Source organism: Notothenia coriiceps, unplaced genomic scaffold (genome assembly GCF_000735185.1).
Source record: "Notothenia coriiceps isolate Sejong01 unplaced genomic scaffold, NC01 NC01_scaffold00001234, whole genome shotgun sequence".
Lineage (NCBI taxonomy): Eukaryota > Metazoa > Chordata > Actinopteri > Perciformes > Nototheniidae > Notothenia > Notothenia coriiceps.
Genome location: NW_011333935.1, coordinates 70143 through 86759, shown reverse-complemented (window position 1 = coordinate 86759; position 16617 = coordinate 70143). Strand labels below are relative to the sequence as shown.

At 41.1% G+C, this 16617-nt stretch overlaps 1 protein-coding gene across 2 annotated transcripts in view; it reads left to right on the top strand.

The window, feature by feature from the left end:
• LOC104959816 (low density lipoprotein receptor adapter protein 1) overlaps positions 1 to 16617 on the top strand; it is a 45692-nt gene that overhangs the window by 13999 nt on the left and 15076 nt on the right. For both annotated transcript variants that reach the window (XM_010787728.1, XM_010787735.1), the window contains exons 2-3: positions 12296 to 12438; positions 14558 to 14670. In XM_010787728.1, coding sequence (XP_010786030.1) covers positions 12296 to 12438; positions 14558 to 14670 — 256 coding nt within the window. The remainder of the gene's footprint in view (positions 1 to 12295; positions 12439 to 14557; positions 14671 to 16617) is intronic.

The window sequence follows — 16617 nt, the reverse complement described above, 5'->3', positions numbered from 1 at the left end:
CAGGTGAACAAGGATGATGTCCTTCAGCTTCCAGATTCTGCTTTCCAACTCACCTGGACAGAAACACTGTGTGCTGTGTGTGTTGTGTGTGCTGTTGTGTGTTGAGGTGTGTGTTGTGTGTGTTGAGGTGTGTGTTGTGTGTGTTTTGTTGTGTGTGTGTGTGTGTGTGTGTGTGTGTGTGTGTGTGTGTGTGTGTGTGTGTGTGTGTGTGTGTGTGAAAACCTGCTCCCTCACTGGAGAGCTAAATCCCTTCTCCGTGTGCTGTTCTTCTGAAAAATCCAAACTCCCCTCAACATTTGTGACACACCACGTCCCCGCCTGAGAACCACGGATCCCACTACTAAAAATAACTTTTGTAGTGCTATATAGAAACTCAGAATATGTGCTGTTGAGGTAAAACAAAGAGCAAAAAAGCCCAGTAGTATTAGTAAAACAACTTTTGATAGTTTCCTCTGATCACTGGATACTATATGCACATTTCAGCTGCTCTTTAGTTGTCTTGATTCACTTTAAATTATTTGTGAGGATCATGTTTGTCTTAATCACAGCTTTTTAACATAAAAATGATGGTGCCCTTGGCTGAGTTGGAAAAGGTCATCTCATGATTTCAATTGCAGCGTAATTTCCACTTGGCCCTGGGTATCTGGGCTGAAAAGCAGAACGACGCACTTGTTCTTGTGTTTTTTTTAAATTGTATTTATAATCATCAACTCAAATCTAATAGAAATAGCACAGTGCCCCTTGTAAGCAAAATGGAAGACCCACAGACATTCTTGTTAGCTACAGGATCAAGGCTGAGGATCATCTAACATTTCTCAAGTTAAGTTTTTGAATAAAAAGAACGTCGGATGGATTAGCAATTTTGTCATAATATATCATTTGCATTATCATTTTTGGATTGACAACCTGTGATGTCATATGCCTGCAACCAACACATATTATAATTAGCAATTGGTGTTTAACATTCCAGAAAATAGACTTCAACGTCTATTTTCGGTTAATTCTTGATATTTCTTGTTTTGTCATTCCAAAACCCAAAGATATTCAGTTTAATAGGAGAGTCTGTAAACTGCATTTACTGTCATGTTGCGTTCAAAATGACTTTCAATCATAAAAACAATGGATAGTTATTAATTGTCTGTCTCCTAATCAATAGATTGGTTAGCAAACCAATGCAGCTTTACGTCTTTAAGCTACCCTTCACTTCTAAAACTAAACCTATAAAACATCCTTGCATGAACAGTAGTGCAACCTTTGGGCCAAATCCATCCAGGTATTAGCTAAAAGCAAACACATACAAACAAAAATACACATAGATGAGTTAGAATAGGCCATTTAAAAATGTACAGCTCAAGCACTCCTTTGATTGCCCCTTTGAACCCCCGATACTCCAGAGTCATGAGACCTAAGGAGCGGGGGTCTCGGTGGTGTCAGACGGGCATCCATCACTCAGCAGGAAGGCTCTAAAGGTTTGTAAAGCATTAGAAGGGATTACTGCGGGAAGCCCTCATCTGTTAAAGGGCCGCAGATGCTACGTCTCAAATGAGATCAGCTGCTCTCCAAGGTGACTTGTTTTGCTCTGTTGTGATAATGGATGGGAAAGCTAATGATTGTTTTAGCTAAGTGTTGTTTTCATTCTGCGTGAGATCACAACTGGGATTCCTTTTTTATTTTATTCTCTCACAAGTCACAGCTTTATCCTTGAATAGTAAACAACATATTAAATATAAACCTATTGTTTCACGAGTGGATTTCTGTCGAGGGGAGCTATTTATAGTTGATGAAGATGTTGAAAAGGAAGCCAGCAGACTCCAGGGGGAAAAGATCTGTATCAGCAAAGAGGAACATGCCTGTTTGAATTGCTAATGAAAACAATCCTTCCTCGGTGCTGAGCAATTACACTTTATGAATAAATAGCCGCGAGGAAAGATTTCCTTTGGTATCTGCATCGGTAATGTGGTTCTTTATACTTAACAATGTATTTTAGATTTTTCCCTCAGTAGTTCAGCGTCTAAAATTGCAATAACTCTAAAATGATGATTATATTGACGACTCAAACATATTAATGTATCAGTCAGCAGCATGTCTGGCATTGATGCACATTGGCTGCTGAGTCACTCAATAAAAAGGAGCCAAGGCAGTTTTAATGGACATTTACTGAGCAAGTCACCTCCATATTTAATGCCCTTTGCTCAATGAAAATGAAATAAATGTCAGACGATTGTAAACAATCTGTATTACAAACCCTCTCTCTCTACTGGAAGTGTTGTGTTTGATTAATTAGCCTATGAAGCAGATACATGACAACTTAAATGGCTTTACACAAGCTTTTCTGAATGAGGTCCTTATATCACAGCGGATAGGCCAGCAAGTCTTCAGACATACAGCTCGGGCTCAAGTGAGTGCTTTTCACACCCGGGTGGGTCCCATACACTTTAGAATTTTGATTTGGGGGAGGTAAAGGGAAGTATTAGGTATAGGGGTTGGTTGGGTTCAGGCAAGTGATGGAGAGTGGTTAGGATTAGGTGGGGGGGGGGTTTCTCTGGGACCTGAGGGGCTTCCCCCCCGAGGGGATCCAAACCTGACAATTATCTGCACTGCTTCTTACAGGCCCCCCAGTTCCAATAGATGCAGGTCATTAAGTAAAACAGTAAACAAAAATGCTGAATAGACGAAGTAAAAAGGCAGAAAATATGTATTTCATTTGGAAATAAATACAATTTAGAAGGTCGGGAAACAATCATACAGTAGCATGGTTAAAATAAACCAATGCTCTCTTGACACGTTTTTTATCCACCCACCTTCTACCACCCCAGTTAAAAAATGTCAAGCAGCTTCTGCTGTCTCACAGTGTCCGATAGGGCTGAATAAGCTATCACAGCGGTAACAGTATTGTTTGAAATGTCCTTAAAATACATAATATTAGTGAATATGCATGACCCAAGAATATTGGTCTCCATATACATCATTCTGTCCTTAAGAACAAATAACAAGAACCTGATTGCGTAAAAAGTTATGAGTTGAACTCCTAATTTGACATTCAGCTTATACAGATAATAAAATAAAATACAAACTCTAGTTCACCTCAGTCGCCTGGGGGGGAAACCTTGTCGGTGGATTATTGTGAAGGTTATTTTCAGTTATGGTTATTATTGCAATGATCCTCTACGAATCCTACATCCTGAAAATGCAATGCTGTTTTTTGAGAATAAATCATTGTGTGTTTATGTGGCTGAGTCATCCTGCACCGTACCGACCGACTGACTGTCACTGTCTGCAGAGCAAATATCAGCACAGTTTGCACCGTGGGGTTCCAGCTATAAATAGAGTACAGGAGGTCATTGAGGAACAAAACTCAAACGTCTGTGTAATAATGCCTGCCCGCAAGATAACCCAAGTGCTAATCCCATTTCGTTCTCTGGACTGCTTCTGAGGACAAAGCATGATTCTTAGAGTACAGAAGATAAGGCTGTTTCCCTGCTGTTTGTGAGTTGGTTTGATCGTGTCTAATTAATGATACACAGAGCCTTTGGAGGACGGTCCCTGATGATGGGGTTGAAGCATACGTTTTGCATAATAACTGCAGTCAAAGGCAATTTGCATTCAGGACATTATGGGAAAGTCTTTCATCAAGTAACTTGTGATTGTGTTTTCAGTTATAATTGTTAACCACTTATCGCACATACTTTATCCTTCATGCCTCCAGGCCCACTTCACAGTTGAATGCTGATTATCTCAATAATATCAAAACGACACAGATTTAGTTCAGAAGTTAGCATATTAAAGTTGGTCCACAAAATATTCTTCTGTGTTCACAATATTGGCAACAAAGCAACAGAACAGCCCAGTGGGCCTAGTTACATTGTCGCCCAGTTGCCATTGGAGCGTGGTTCGAACGTATGATGTCATTATGCACATTTTGAACGGACTCATGGAAAATACGTGTCTCTTTCTGCTTGTAGTTCAGAGGAAGCAGGAGACTGGAAAGGCTTTTCAAAAACGGGATTTGTTGGTGTTTCATTGCCTCGTTGGAGACTCAACTTCTATTTAAAAGCCTGTCACACAGGGGGAGTTGTTTGTTTTTTATTTCACAACATCTTATGTCATATGTTGGCCCTTTTTAAAGACCCATCTTTTTGAGTTTTTTATACTTTTTTTACAGATTATACAAAGGAGACTTGTTAAGTAATACTATATGTGCTGATATACTTTGTTACCTTTTGACAGAGACAAGCTAGCTGTTTCTAACAGTTTCCGGTCTTTGTGCTAAACTAAACTACCTCTTAAATATTTACTGTAGACATATGAAAGTGGTATCAATCTTATCATCTAACTTTTGCCAAGAAAGCAAATGAGTAAATTCCCAAAACAATCCTTAAATGCAAACAACCCTTACCCTAATTATATCTCACCTCTTTTCTATGCATCAAAGTGTGGCTTATTTCGTCTTTATAATTTGGTTAAGCAGCTACAGTTGTTTATGCAAGGTCAGGTATGATGTCTCTGTTTACAAAAACATGCTCTATGAAGCTAGTCCCATATTCCCAATCTTCCGTCATATTCCCAGTCCGTCCACAGCTCCCACTTTGCAGTAGCTCTATTCGCTCAGCCATGCGTATCCTAGATAACTCACACCATCATTACGATTAACAGCAGAAAGGGTTTTTGAAATGAAAGCAATTAAGCGGTGGCATTGGTGGAGAGGGGATTATGTTGAAAGAACCAGCACTGATTCATTCAGGGAACCTCCGAGGCAAACAGTTGATTCTTGAACCTGAATTATTTTTCCTTTGAGGGATAACGATTCAAAACTTGATGACAGACACTTAATGACTCTGCCGTGTGAGAATATACACAATTTTCCCAAATAGACACAAACCCAATAAAGTGTTCTCATAGTCTTCATAGATTTGAATCATCCATTTTATTGGTTTTGCTTACATTTGTCTTCCCCGGACAGTTTTTGTCAGTAGAAAATGAAAAGCATCAGAAATGAGAGTTTAATGAAATCTCTCTATACGAGAGACAAATACAAGGGTGTGGTTATTAAATCAGGATATTGTGGGAAATATAAAGATGTCTGTTGTGGAGTTAGTGCTCATAAGCCCCAAAAAGCAATATGATTTCCATTAGTTTGATACTAGTGATTTAAAATAAGACGCCATGGAGAAAAGTAGTCCATTTTATCTTCTACTTGCATTTCTCTATTGTATCTGAGATGCTTTATATAGAGTAAGTTTGCATTTAAGGGACTTTTTAAAGAAAACCCCCTTATCTGTTACTTAGAAATACACACTAAACATGGCACATATAAAACTGTCAGTAAATGTATGGATTAGTAAGTTGATAATCAGAAAAGTTATTGGACCCTGCTTGTTACTAGATAAATATTTATGAATATTTACATTTGAATCAAAATGGCTGAACCATCCACAGTTCCAACTGGTCATTTTCTGATTTTAATAGTTCATTATTGTCAGTTGAAACAAGATATTGGATATCACTTGAGGGCATTTAGAAAAAGGTTTACATGAGGTTTTGTATTTATTCCCATTGGATATGTAATACTAAATGATGGAGGTGGGGTTTCATGTACTGCTCCAGTTCAGAGTAATTCCACTTCTTCTGAGCACTTTGTTATTTGTACACTTGCTTTGATGCCTAGCCAAGGTGTTCAGTAATGTGATGTGCAGGTACCACCTCCATGCTGCCGTCTGTGGTTGCTTAGCAACATCGGCTGTTTGATCCCTCGACTCCATGTTTGTTATTGTTGACGTTTGAGGAGTGGCTCGTACTGTGGCTTTGATTGACAATCTAAAATATTAATACGTATCCCTGTGCTCCTTTTAATAAGCTAGTCTGTTATATGTGAAGAGGGGGGAGGGGGTTCAAAATAAGTGGGTTCAATTGAAAGCCATGTGCAGATGAGTTGAGAAGGTGAGTGGAGGGATAGAATTAGGAAAATATTGAGAAGAGCTTGAAAGGAAGGACTAAGCTTTACTAGGTTCCCCCTCAAGGCAGTATCAGAAAACCAGTTACACCCCCACCGTCTCACTCCCACTCACACACACCATCCCAGCCCACCATCTCCCCTGGATGTGCGGCCTATTTTCTCTGTCAAGGTGGTGTCCTAGATTCAAAGTTCCATCGGATGAGTAAAACAGTAAGGCAAAGAGATGATGTTATAAGGATGTGGAGGATTGGGGTGTCACTTGGGTCTAACAAAAGAAGCTGAATGTTTCCTTTTTGATATTGGTACTGGATTCAAACCTAGTTGTTGTGTGAGGAATACATGGCCTACTTACTGACCTGTAGGGAAATTGAAACCATAGAATGTGTTTGTTATTTAGACCTTTTTGACTCCGATGAAGGTAATTTGAGGAAACTGTGTGTGTGTGCCAGTGTACATGCCCTTTCCTTCTTCTGTATATTGTGCCCGGGTGCCCTTCTGTTTATGTTATTAATTAACCGCCAGAGCAGAATCCCAACGCGTACGATCCTAACTCAGTTTCTCTGTGCAAATTCAATTACTGAGCGTGGATCTGGAAGTCACAGCTGGTGATCACTGCATGGAGCTGAAGGCGTGCAGAGCACATGGTATCTATTATACTGCAACAGTCGGATGAGCTACTGTGAAATGGCTACACTTGTCAGTTCCTCGTTCAACAGACTGTTGAATATATGACAGTGCTCCACATCTCCGGGCAATGGTATTTTAACTTGTAATATAACTTTTATGTGATTACACTTGAGGCTCAGTGCAGCAAAGTGTCATACAATTGCTCTGTGTGCCTGCATCGTAATACATTGATTCCTTTTTAGCGTGGGTCCCAACTGTGAGACTTTTGTGTGAACGTAATGGAGACAGTGCTGCAGCAGCCTGGGTGTGAAGGGGTTGCCAGGCATCATTTTAAAGATGCAAACGTCCCCAGTGCACCAGAGCGGCATCGTGTTCCCTAATCTTGTTTATTTTTTTAACAGATGACCTTGACATTCACTCTTTACTAACACACACTCACACACATGACACATCCACACAATATACAGGGGAATACAGGTTCAAATGTTCAGTGTTCCTCTATTTTCTTCAACATGTTAAAATCCAATTAGCCTCCCTCCCGCTTGTGCCTGTCACTCTTATCAGTCCTGGTCCCTCTGTAGACTCATACAGGATTTATTAAAAATGTAAGCGCTCCTCTTTTAGGGGGATAATATATTGGAAACCCTGCAGCATCAACATGAAGCTCATTAATAATTCATGTGTGTAGCCTGGTGAAGTCACAACATGGACTAAAGCTTTGTAGTGCTGGGACAGAATGCAATAACAAATTCAATCCTCTGACCAGGGGTTTATGTATCACAGCTAAGAATGACCCTAACTACATTGAAGATTGATGTGGGTGTTGATTAAGATTACAAATAAAAACTGTTTGGAATGTACTCTTTGCTAAGCCCCAAACATCCTTGATTTGTTTTCAATAATGGGAGTAAGATATCACACAGAAGTAAATAAAATCAGCTCATGACCATTTTGTAAACTGAAAAAAGAACAAGTTGTCACTCACCAGCAGATTGTATCGGCTACACTTAGCTTCTCAAGGCACGCCAATACGATAAGTTTGTTGTAAACTGCGTTACCTGCTGACTTTTTCATGTTTCCAACATCATTTTATAAATACAATTACCCTGTGAAACTGTGCATTCACATGGTGGTTACATAGGTATGATGCCTAAAGACTAATGCCAATGCTAGATGTGTAAAAGTCAGTAATCATTTCCAGTTAAGATGAGGACTATCCAATGAGTTTGGCAGAGTAAGGCTACTTCTGGAAATGAGTAAGGTTGTGGTTGCAATTATTAAACTTCCTTCAAACAAAATAAATGTCAGGGGAAACTTCAAAGTCTGATAAACCTTAGCAACATCTTGGACACACGTTGTTCCAAACAAATATTATACGAACTCTAGGCCCTATAAAGGGAAGAAAGCTAATTCTTAACCAAGTAAGTTTGGTGCTTTTTAAACAAAGAATCTATGTTCCCCAGACAACTTGGAGAGGTTACTCTTAAGCCATGAGAATGTTGGCATTGACTTGGTATACATGTATTGGTTCTTGTGAAATCTTGTGTGTTGACCTTTGCAGATACTGTATCTGTGGTTTTATTTGCCAAGATTGTCAAATATCAGCTGTAGGCCGATGCTTTTTCTGTCACAACAATACAATGGTAGTGATTAGAATTATGTTTGATTTCTCCTTTTGAAAAACTCAACAGTGAAATGGCTTTTCTATAAATGTGTCAACTATTTTCTTACCTTACGTTGTTAGTGTTCTTGAGCAGTGTTTTGTAGCTGAACCTCTGACCTCCTGTGGGGAGGGGGATGGGGAACGATGCATTTCCCCCTCATGGATCAATAGCGCATTAAAGCACCGCTCTTTAATGATAGTGAACCTGCCGCCTCGGAACAATGAATGGCTGTAAGTAGTAAAGACAATTTCTATTAGACCAAAGGGGACTTTTAATCATGACACACATCTCAAGCACAAGCCAAACGCAACCAACAATGCTGCCCAGCATTACTAAACCACCACAAACCAAGCAGCCCCCACAGAATGATTAAAGATGATTTAATAATTCATAGTTGTTGTAAGCGCTGTTAGTGGACGGTGCGCTGTGCCGTTCTCCTTCACAGCTGCATGGGGCCTGCCAGTGACAGATGGCTCAGCCCGTGTGGAGAGTTTGGTGCCAGTATAGCCCAGTGGAGTGTTAGACATTTATGTTGTGTGTCTCTGTCTCCATCATTTCAGTATGTGAGCAGAAAATTAATCTTTAAAGGTCACCTACAGTATTATGCAAAATCCACTTTTCCATGTCATCTATACATACATACAGTGGGGCAAAAAAGTATTTAGTCAGCCACCAATTGTGCAAGTTCTCCCACTTAAAAAGATGAGAGAGACCTGTAATTTTCATCCAAGGTATACCTAAACTATGAGAGACAAAATGAGAAAAAAAAATCCAGAAAATCGTCTTGTCTGATTTTTAAAGAATTTATTTGCAAATTGTGGTGGAAAATAAGTATTTGGTCAATAACAAAAGTTCATCTCAATACTTTGTTATATACCCTTTGTTGGCAATGACAGAGGTCAAACGTTTTCTGTAAGTCTTCACAAGGTTTTCACACACTGTTGCTGGTATTTTGGCCCATTCCTCCATGCAGATCTCCTCTAGAGCAGTGATGTTTTGGGGCTGTCGCTGGGCAACACGGACTTTCAACTCCCTCCAAAGATTTTCTATGGGGTTGAGATCTGGAGACTGGCTAGGCCACTCCAGGACCTTGAAATGCTTCTTACGAAGCCACTCCTTTGTTGCCCGGGCGGTGTGTTTGGGATCATTGTCATGCTGAAAGACCCAGCCACGTTTCATCGTCAATGCCCTTGCTGATGGAAGGAGGTTGTCACTCAAAATCTCACGATACATGGCCCCATTCATTCTTTCCTTTACACGGATCAGTCGTCCTGGTCCCTTTGCAGAAAAACAGCCCCGAAGCATGATGTTTCCACCCCCATGTTTCACAGTAGGTATGGTGTTCTTTGGATGCAACTCAGCATTCTTTCTCCTCCAAACCCGTCTAGTTGAGTTTTTACCAAAAAGTTCTATTTTGGTTTCATCTGACCATATGACATTCTCCCAATCCTCTTCTGGATCATCTAAATGCTCTCTAGCAAACTTCAGACGGGCCTGGACATGTACTGGCTTAAGCAGGGGGACACGTCTGGCACTGCAGGATTTGAGTCCCTGGCGGCGTAGTGTGTTACTGATGGTAGCCTTTGTTACTTTGATCCCAGCTCTATGCAGGTCATTGACTAGGTCCCCCTGTGTGGTTCTGGGATTTTTGCTCACCGTTCTTGTGATCATTTTGACCCCACGGGGTGAGATCTTGCGTGGAGCCCCAGATCGAGGGAGATTATCAGTGGTCTTGTATGTCTTCCATTTTCTAATAATTGTTCCCACAGTTGATTTCTTCACACCAAGCTGCTTACCTATTGCAGATTCAGTCTTCCCAGCCTGGTGCAGGTCTACAATTTTGTTTCTGGTGTCCTTTGACAGCTCTTTGGTCTTGGCCATAGTGGAGTTTGGAGTGTGACTGTTTGAGGTTGTGGACAGGTGTCTTTTATACTGATAACGAGTTCAAACAGGTGCCATTAATACAGTTAACTAGTGGAGGACAGAGGAGGCTCTTAAAGAAGAAGTTACAGGTCTGTGAGAGCCAGAAATCTTGTTTGTTTGTAGGTGACCAAATACTTATTTTCCACCATAATTTGCAAATAAATTCTTTAAAAATCAGACAATGTGATTTTCTGGATTTGTTTTTCTCATTTTGTCTCTCATAGTTGAGGTATACTGTACCTAGGATGAAAATTACAGGCCTCTCTCATCTTTTTAAGTGGGAGAACTTGCACACTTGGTGGTTGACTAAATACTTTTTTGCCCCACTGTATGTGTCCCCTCTGTGTAAAGGGACTCTGAACGTTTCAGGAAAAAATATTCCTTCTCTTGTCTGAAAATTAGCTGATCAGATTGTGGCCACTTTGTGATGTCACAATGTTTGTTTTGGGTTGTGTAACCATTAGTCAATAACCAGCAAAGGTAACACTCGCCCACCTTATCACCTGAATCTCCTCCTAGAGCACCATTTTGTTTTTTAAACCAATCATCTCGCAGAGGGGTGTGAGGAGATGTAGTTTATTAGCATACAGAGCTACAGACACAGGCCGTTTCTCAATGTCGAGTAAAGCTCCTCCAGAGCTACTATTTCAAGCATACTTCGTCATCGAGTGCCGCCGAAGGACTGTTCCAATGTCCAGCATACTTGGAATTCTACCGAGACCGGCGTACTTTGTAGAGGAGAAATATCGAGGCTGCACATGTGTAGACTCCGCGGTCTTAAAATCCCCACAATGCTTTGCGCACGGACCAATTTCCCCAAATCTGTGGCGAAAAATGTAAGGCGGGGCTTCTCATGTGATGCACACCTGCACACTTGCTCGCCTGTTCCACTCTTCGTTTTCCGAATGCCAGGAAGTATTCTTGCCTCGCATCTGAGGCAAGTGACTCGGAAGACATGTGCTACCAAGCAAGCATACTCGACATTGAGAAACACCCACAGAATCAGCACTTTTGAAACATGGCTGAAACAGAGGGTTATATGACATGCTACAATGATCTGTTTGGTATTTAGAGCCAAACACTTGAGAGTATAGTAGGGGACCTTGAAAGTAAAAAGGACACAAACGAGAGTGAAGCATGGGTTTGGTTCCCTTTATCACAACTTTGGTGTTTAAAGGCTGCTTTAATTTGTTGTGGATTCATATCTCCCTTGTCAGCCCGTTATATTTCTCAGAAAACGTGGTCTGTTTCGTAAGTTATCCCTCCCCCGGTGCTCCTCTGCAGGATTTCCAGGCTTCGTTTGGAGATATTTCAGGCTCTCTGCATGGGCACCGTCCCCCTTTGTGTGTCCACCCGCCTGCTAAAGGGACAGCTTGCTGCTACCTGTTGGAAATCACAGCAACAGCAGGACATTGCAGACATTGTGTACAGTTTATCAAAGCCCTGCTGATCCTCGGTTTGTTGGGCCTGTGCGACACGGATCCACACTGTTCACTTGTATAGGAACAGCATCCAAGCAACAGATCTCAGTTTAATAGGATGCTTTCTAGTTGTACATTCAGAAAAAGGAAATAAAGTGTCCATTGTGTGGATCACCTACCATAAATCAAACTATGTGTTTATTCTGTCAGTAGAGTTTGACTTCCTTGTAATAATTATATCACAATGCACACAGACCTTTACACATTATGTTATTATTTAGAGAAATAAGAGATATTGCAGGGAGGTGACATTTTTATTTCATGTTAGGATGATAATATCACATCATTTGTCTGACTACAGCCACATCACTGTCTGCTAATCTGCATGCTGTCTATGCTGAGTTTTTAAAAGTCTGATCAACAAACAAAGAAGACTTTAAACTACCTTTTTTAGAATTGAATATTTGTAATGTATTTGAAAGTATCCTTTTATGGAGATCATGTGATTCCCCTTACACAATAACTTATAACTTGATCCCATATGTGATATTTAATGAGTGGATTATGTGAAATCTTTACTATCATTAGCAAGCATCATCCTTAACAATTTTGAAAGCTGATAATAATTCTATATATATTTCTTGACACATGTTTTTCAGCTATTTCCGCGCATTATGCTGATTTCCTATATCCTTTGTTCCTAACAGAGCTGCCAGAGAACTGGACGGACACCAAGGAGACCCTGCAGGATGGGATGGTGTTCAACGTGAAGTACCTGGGGATGACTCTGGTGGGCCAGCCCAAAGGAGAGGACATGGCCTCAGCTGCCATTCGCAGAATCGTTACCACGGTGAGCCACTGGTCCCTTTTCTTAGTGTTTCATAATGGAAGTTGCATCGGCACTTGAATCTTGAATAGTTACTTTGATTTCATTGTAAGTGCTGGACGAGGTACAAATAATTGTTCTGATTGTGAAAATGAGCAAGCCACGTTGCATATAATTCTCTAGGCAAGGTCAGGACCTTCAATAGCAACGTGTAATTTCAAGAGTGACATTTTGAAGAATTCAATTACAGCCATGCTTTTTATAGAATCTCTCCTGGGCATTTGGGAAATTACAGCCTACAACTGCAGTGCTCATTTTCTGAACAATGTAAAGAGGAATACTTGTCATTTTAGTTCACGTTATTCTGATGATCTGGGAAAGTATGATACATTTAAACATTGTTGCACCGAATAAAGTTCCATATTTTCTTTGTGTATATAAAGAATAATGCATCCTATCTTGGGTACCATTACAGGCAGGTTTTAAGTAGAAGATGTGCTTCATGTCAGTAATATATCCCTCACTGCTCAGCAAATATAGTCTTATGGGCAGAAAACCAGTGTGGGCTCACTATTCAATGTGGCCTTTAATGTTTGCATGTGGGAAAAAAAGTCCAAAAAGTTCTGTAAATTATAACTGTTTATGTAATATAATCTGTTATTCCCTTGGCATGTAGTTATAGTTGGGTTCAGTTTTAAATCGAGGTCAATATTGATGCATGAAAATAGCTGTTAATCCAGGAGTTGCACATGTGCAGCGGTCACATTATTGATATGATGTTTATTATACAACACTGAGCCACACAGGGAAGGAAGTTTTATTTTTTACATCAGTTTTGAAAACTGCCTTATAACTACATTCAAACCAGTGAGTTTCTAAATGTAGACATACAAACAATATATTTACATATTCGAAACGCAAACATAACATTTCCTTCTTTAGTTTGTCCTTCACGCGCACCTTTTCTATGAGCGCTGCCAACAATAAGAAATGTCTAATCTGCTGAAAGGAAAGCCTGGCGCTGATTCATAAACCCCCCACTTCTCAATTAGAGACTGAACCGAAACCTAATGGCAGGATTAAGATTCAATTGATTTACACCAGGAGGACAGAAAAAGCAACTGAGTTGTCTCTTGTCTGTTCCCTTGGAAACCAATCAACTTGAATAGGATTACTGAATACATTTGTGACTTTTCCATTTGCTACATGCTTCAGTCTGGCATGATAACACAAGACGGAGGGACCGAACGTATAGAAGAAGCTGAATGTGACGTATCTCAAGCTGACAGATTGGTTTTTGCCTGGTGGCATGACACGAGTAACATGACAGAATATAACGTGGTTGTTAACACTTCCTACATGGATGAGCTGCCACACTCAGCCACAGCACTTGTTCCCTCTCTGATATAAAGCCAGTTTTACGTATTGTAAGGGCTGCGGGTTTCAGCAGAATGTGCTGTTCCTCATCATCATCTCCAGGGCATTTAGGCTCCTTCAGCGTTCCTGTTGTCCTTCAGAAGTCCTGGTTATTCCTTGAAGCAAAGATCCCGCTTCTTTTCATCATCCGCTTCTCCTCGGTGTCGGCCTTTATTTCACCTGCTGCAACAATGAAAGCGTTTTTCTGCAGGGAGAATGGAAAGTGATGAAATAATGTCTTTCTTTTACCCTCTGTATTCCTCCAAAGTTATCTACTGATTCTTAACCTCATCGCACTTGAGTGTGAAACTAAACTGCTCTCATTTGTCAGCTAATTGCATGCTACGGAGGTCATTGTCATAGTCAACAGGCGCTCTCTCACAGACCACCAGCTCAGCACTCTGCTCCTATTTCCTGAAACTCCAGATGGAGCAGAGCGGCAGGGGGAGTGAGCGGCTGCCAGCCCGACCTGGAGTTGCATGTAGCCCTCGTTCTGGGCTTCACGATGCGGCTTTCCTCCCCCCCCAGTTCTGTCACTTTTTATAAATTCTCCACATTTCCGGGGCAACTCGCGCAGGCTGCCTAGTTTTGCTTGGCAGCCACTGTCGCATCTCAGGGGTTTTCGGTGTTTCATCAGAAGTACGTTCATGCTATATTTATGCCAGACAGCACCCTATTGATTTTTAATGTGAGTGTTAATGTGTTTTTTTATATTTCATATCCACAGGCCAGGGCCAGTGCCAAGAAGTTTCGGAAAGTAACTTTGACCATCTCTCCGAAAGGCATCATCATGACGGACACAGAGACCACAGACCTCATAGAAAATGTCTCCATATACAGGTACATCAAACGCCCCGCTCACTTTCCGGCGAACATAATGCATTAGAGAGAAGCGGAAAATTCGTTTTTTATGTCTTAAAGCTGCCGAGTTATATATTGCACCTCAAACAACAAATACATCCCGAGTTAAGATTTCTATACTTCCTCTACAGAAAAAAGGACGGATAAAGAAACGATCTAATTCAGAAATCACAGTTTAACTATAAGCCTTCTGCCTGCCACTCGTCCACCGGCAGACCGACCGAAAGCAAAGCTGTCTGTCTGACGGCCTATTTGACACGATTTTCATATTTTTGGAGTAATTATAAAATGTCTGACCAACAGAAATATTGTTTTCTGGCATCACTTTAACATTTTACCGGGAAAATCGGCAATTTGGTATGAGGGCGCAGCGCCCCTGTTACCCGGTTTAGACAAAACCCTGATATATATTATTATAATTGAGAGTCTCTTAAAGTCCCAATGATTACATCTTTTAGTTTGTCGTTATATGAAGCCATGTGCTGGTCAGTGAAAATGCTAGGGCTACTGGCTTCAAGCAAATAAATGAAAATATCATGCAACCCATTAACAACTGCATGTAAAACTTTACATTTTCATATCTTATTACCTCCAGAGGTAAATGCCTGAAAAGCGTGGCTGAGCAATATGTCCTAAAACATCATCACTTATCAAGGGTTTATTATTCGTGCTGTGCCTAACAATGCTGTTAATCCTCCGAGTCGAATCCTAAAAACAATATTAATAATAGTGTCTTCATCTGATTCTTGAAAATACTGATATGTTCTATGTAGGTCACTTTCCTCTCTGTCCATTGCTTGGGCTCCTTTGTGTAGGAATAAACCGAGCAGGTCTCTGCTCAAAGCGATTGTGAGTTTGATCAATTCAGCAGGAAACCAATAATGGGAGGCCAGGAGGGGGTCGCCGGGGGGACGTCTCATACTGTTTCTCTGTGTCAATGAAAGCTGACCTTTTTCAGCGCCACGCTAGGTTTCCCTCTACCGAATCAGTGAAAGGAGAGAGACAGTGTGTGTCCGTGTGTGTGTGTGTGGATTGTGTCGGTTTGGCTGGTTTCCTCTCTCTGGATAGCTCCTGTAATATAGATTGGGCCTCGTGTAATTGATCCTTACCGTCTAAATATCACATGGCTGGGCTGTGATTACAGAAGAGCTCTGATAACAGAGAAGCTGGTGTGTGATGGAGGATATATTTGATCAGTGTGTGTGTATGTGTGTGTGTGTGCCCCTTCCTGATCCACCTTATCAGCGGTAACAGACCACAGGCCAGGGGAATGAGCCTCGTCTTTGATCTGCCTTTCTTCTCTCCCTCCTTTCCTTCCCCCCCTTTCATTTATCTAGTAAAGCAATCTTACCTTTCTGCTCGTATGAACGTAAATAGAGCTCTGAACGCAGGAATACCCACGACTAATTGCCCACTTTGAAACTCGTGCCGCCAATACTCCGGCGTAATAATAGAGGATAGAAGGGGCCACATGCAGAGCTCGGGTAGACTGAGGATTGATTTATCCCCTTTTTATGAAACCCCACCCCCAATTCAACCTCTTCCCCCTCCTTTCTTATGTCTTATTTTAGTTGCACATAATCCATTTATTGGCCAAGACAGCAAGTGAAGGGTGAAGGGAAGAGGAGACGTGTCAGCCTGTTTATGTGCATAACAAATAATGGAGTTAAATACAAAGTGTGTGTGTGTGTGTGTGTGTGTGTGTGTGTGTGTGTGTGTGTGTGTGTGTGTGTGTGTGTGTGTGTGTGTGTGTGTGTGTGTGTGTGTGTGTGTGTGTGCGTATGCAGAGTTAATTGTGTATTTGCACTCACTGGAAGCAGGGCTGTTTCCCTCAGGCGAAGCTTAGCGGGGGATAGAAAACAGACAAGGAGGCATCGTGCCATAACATTGGAAAAAGGATCCTCGCAGCCATGACCCCCCCCCCCC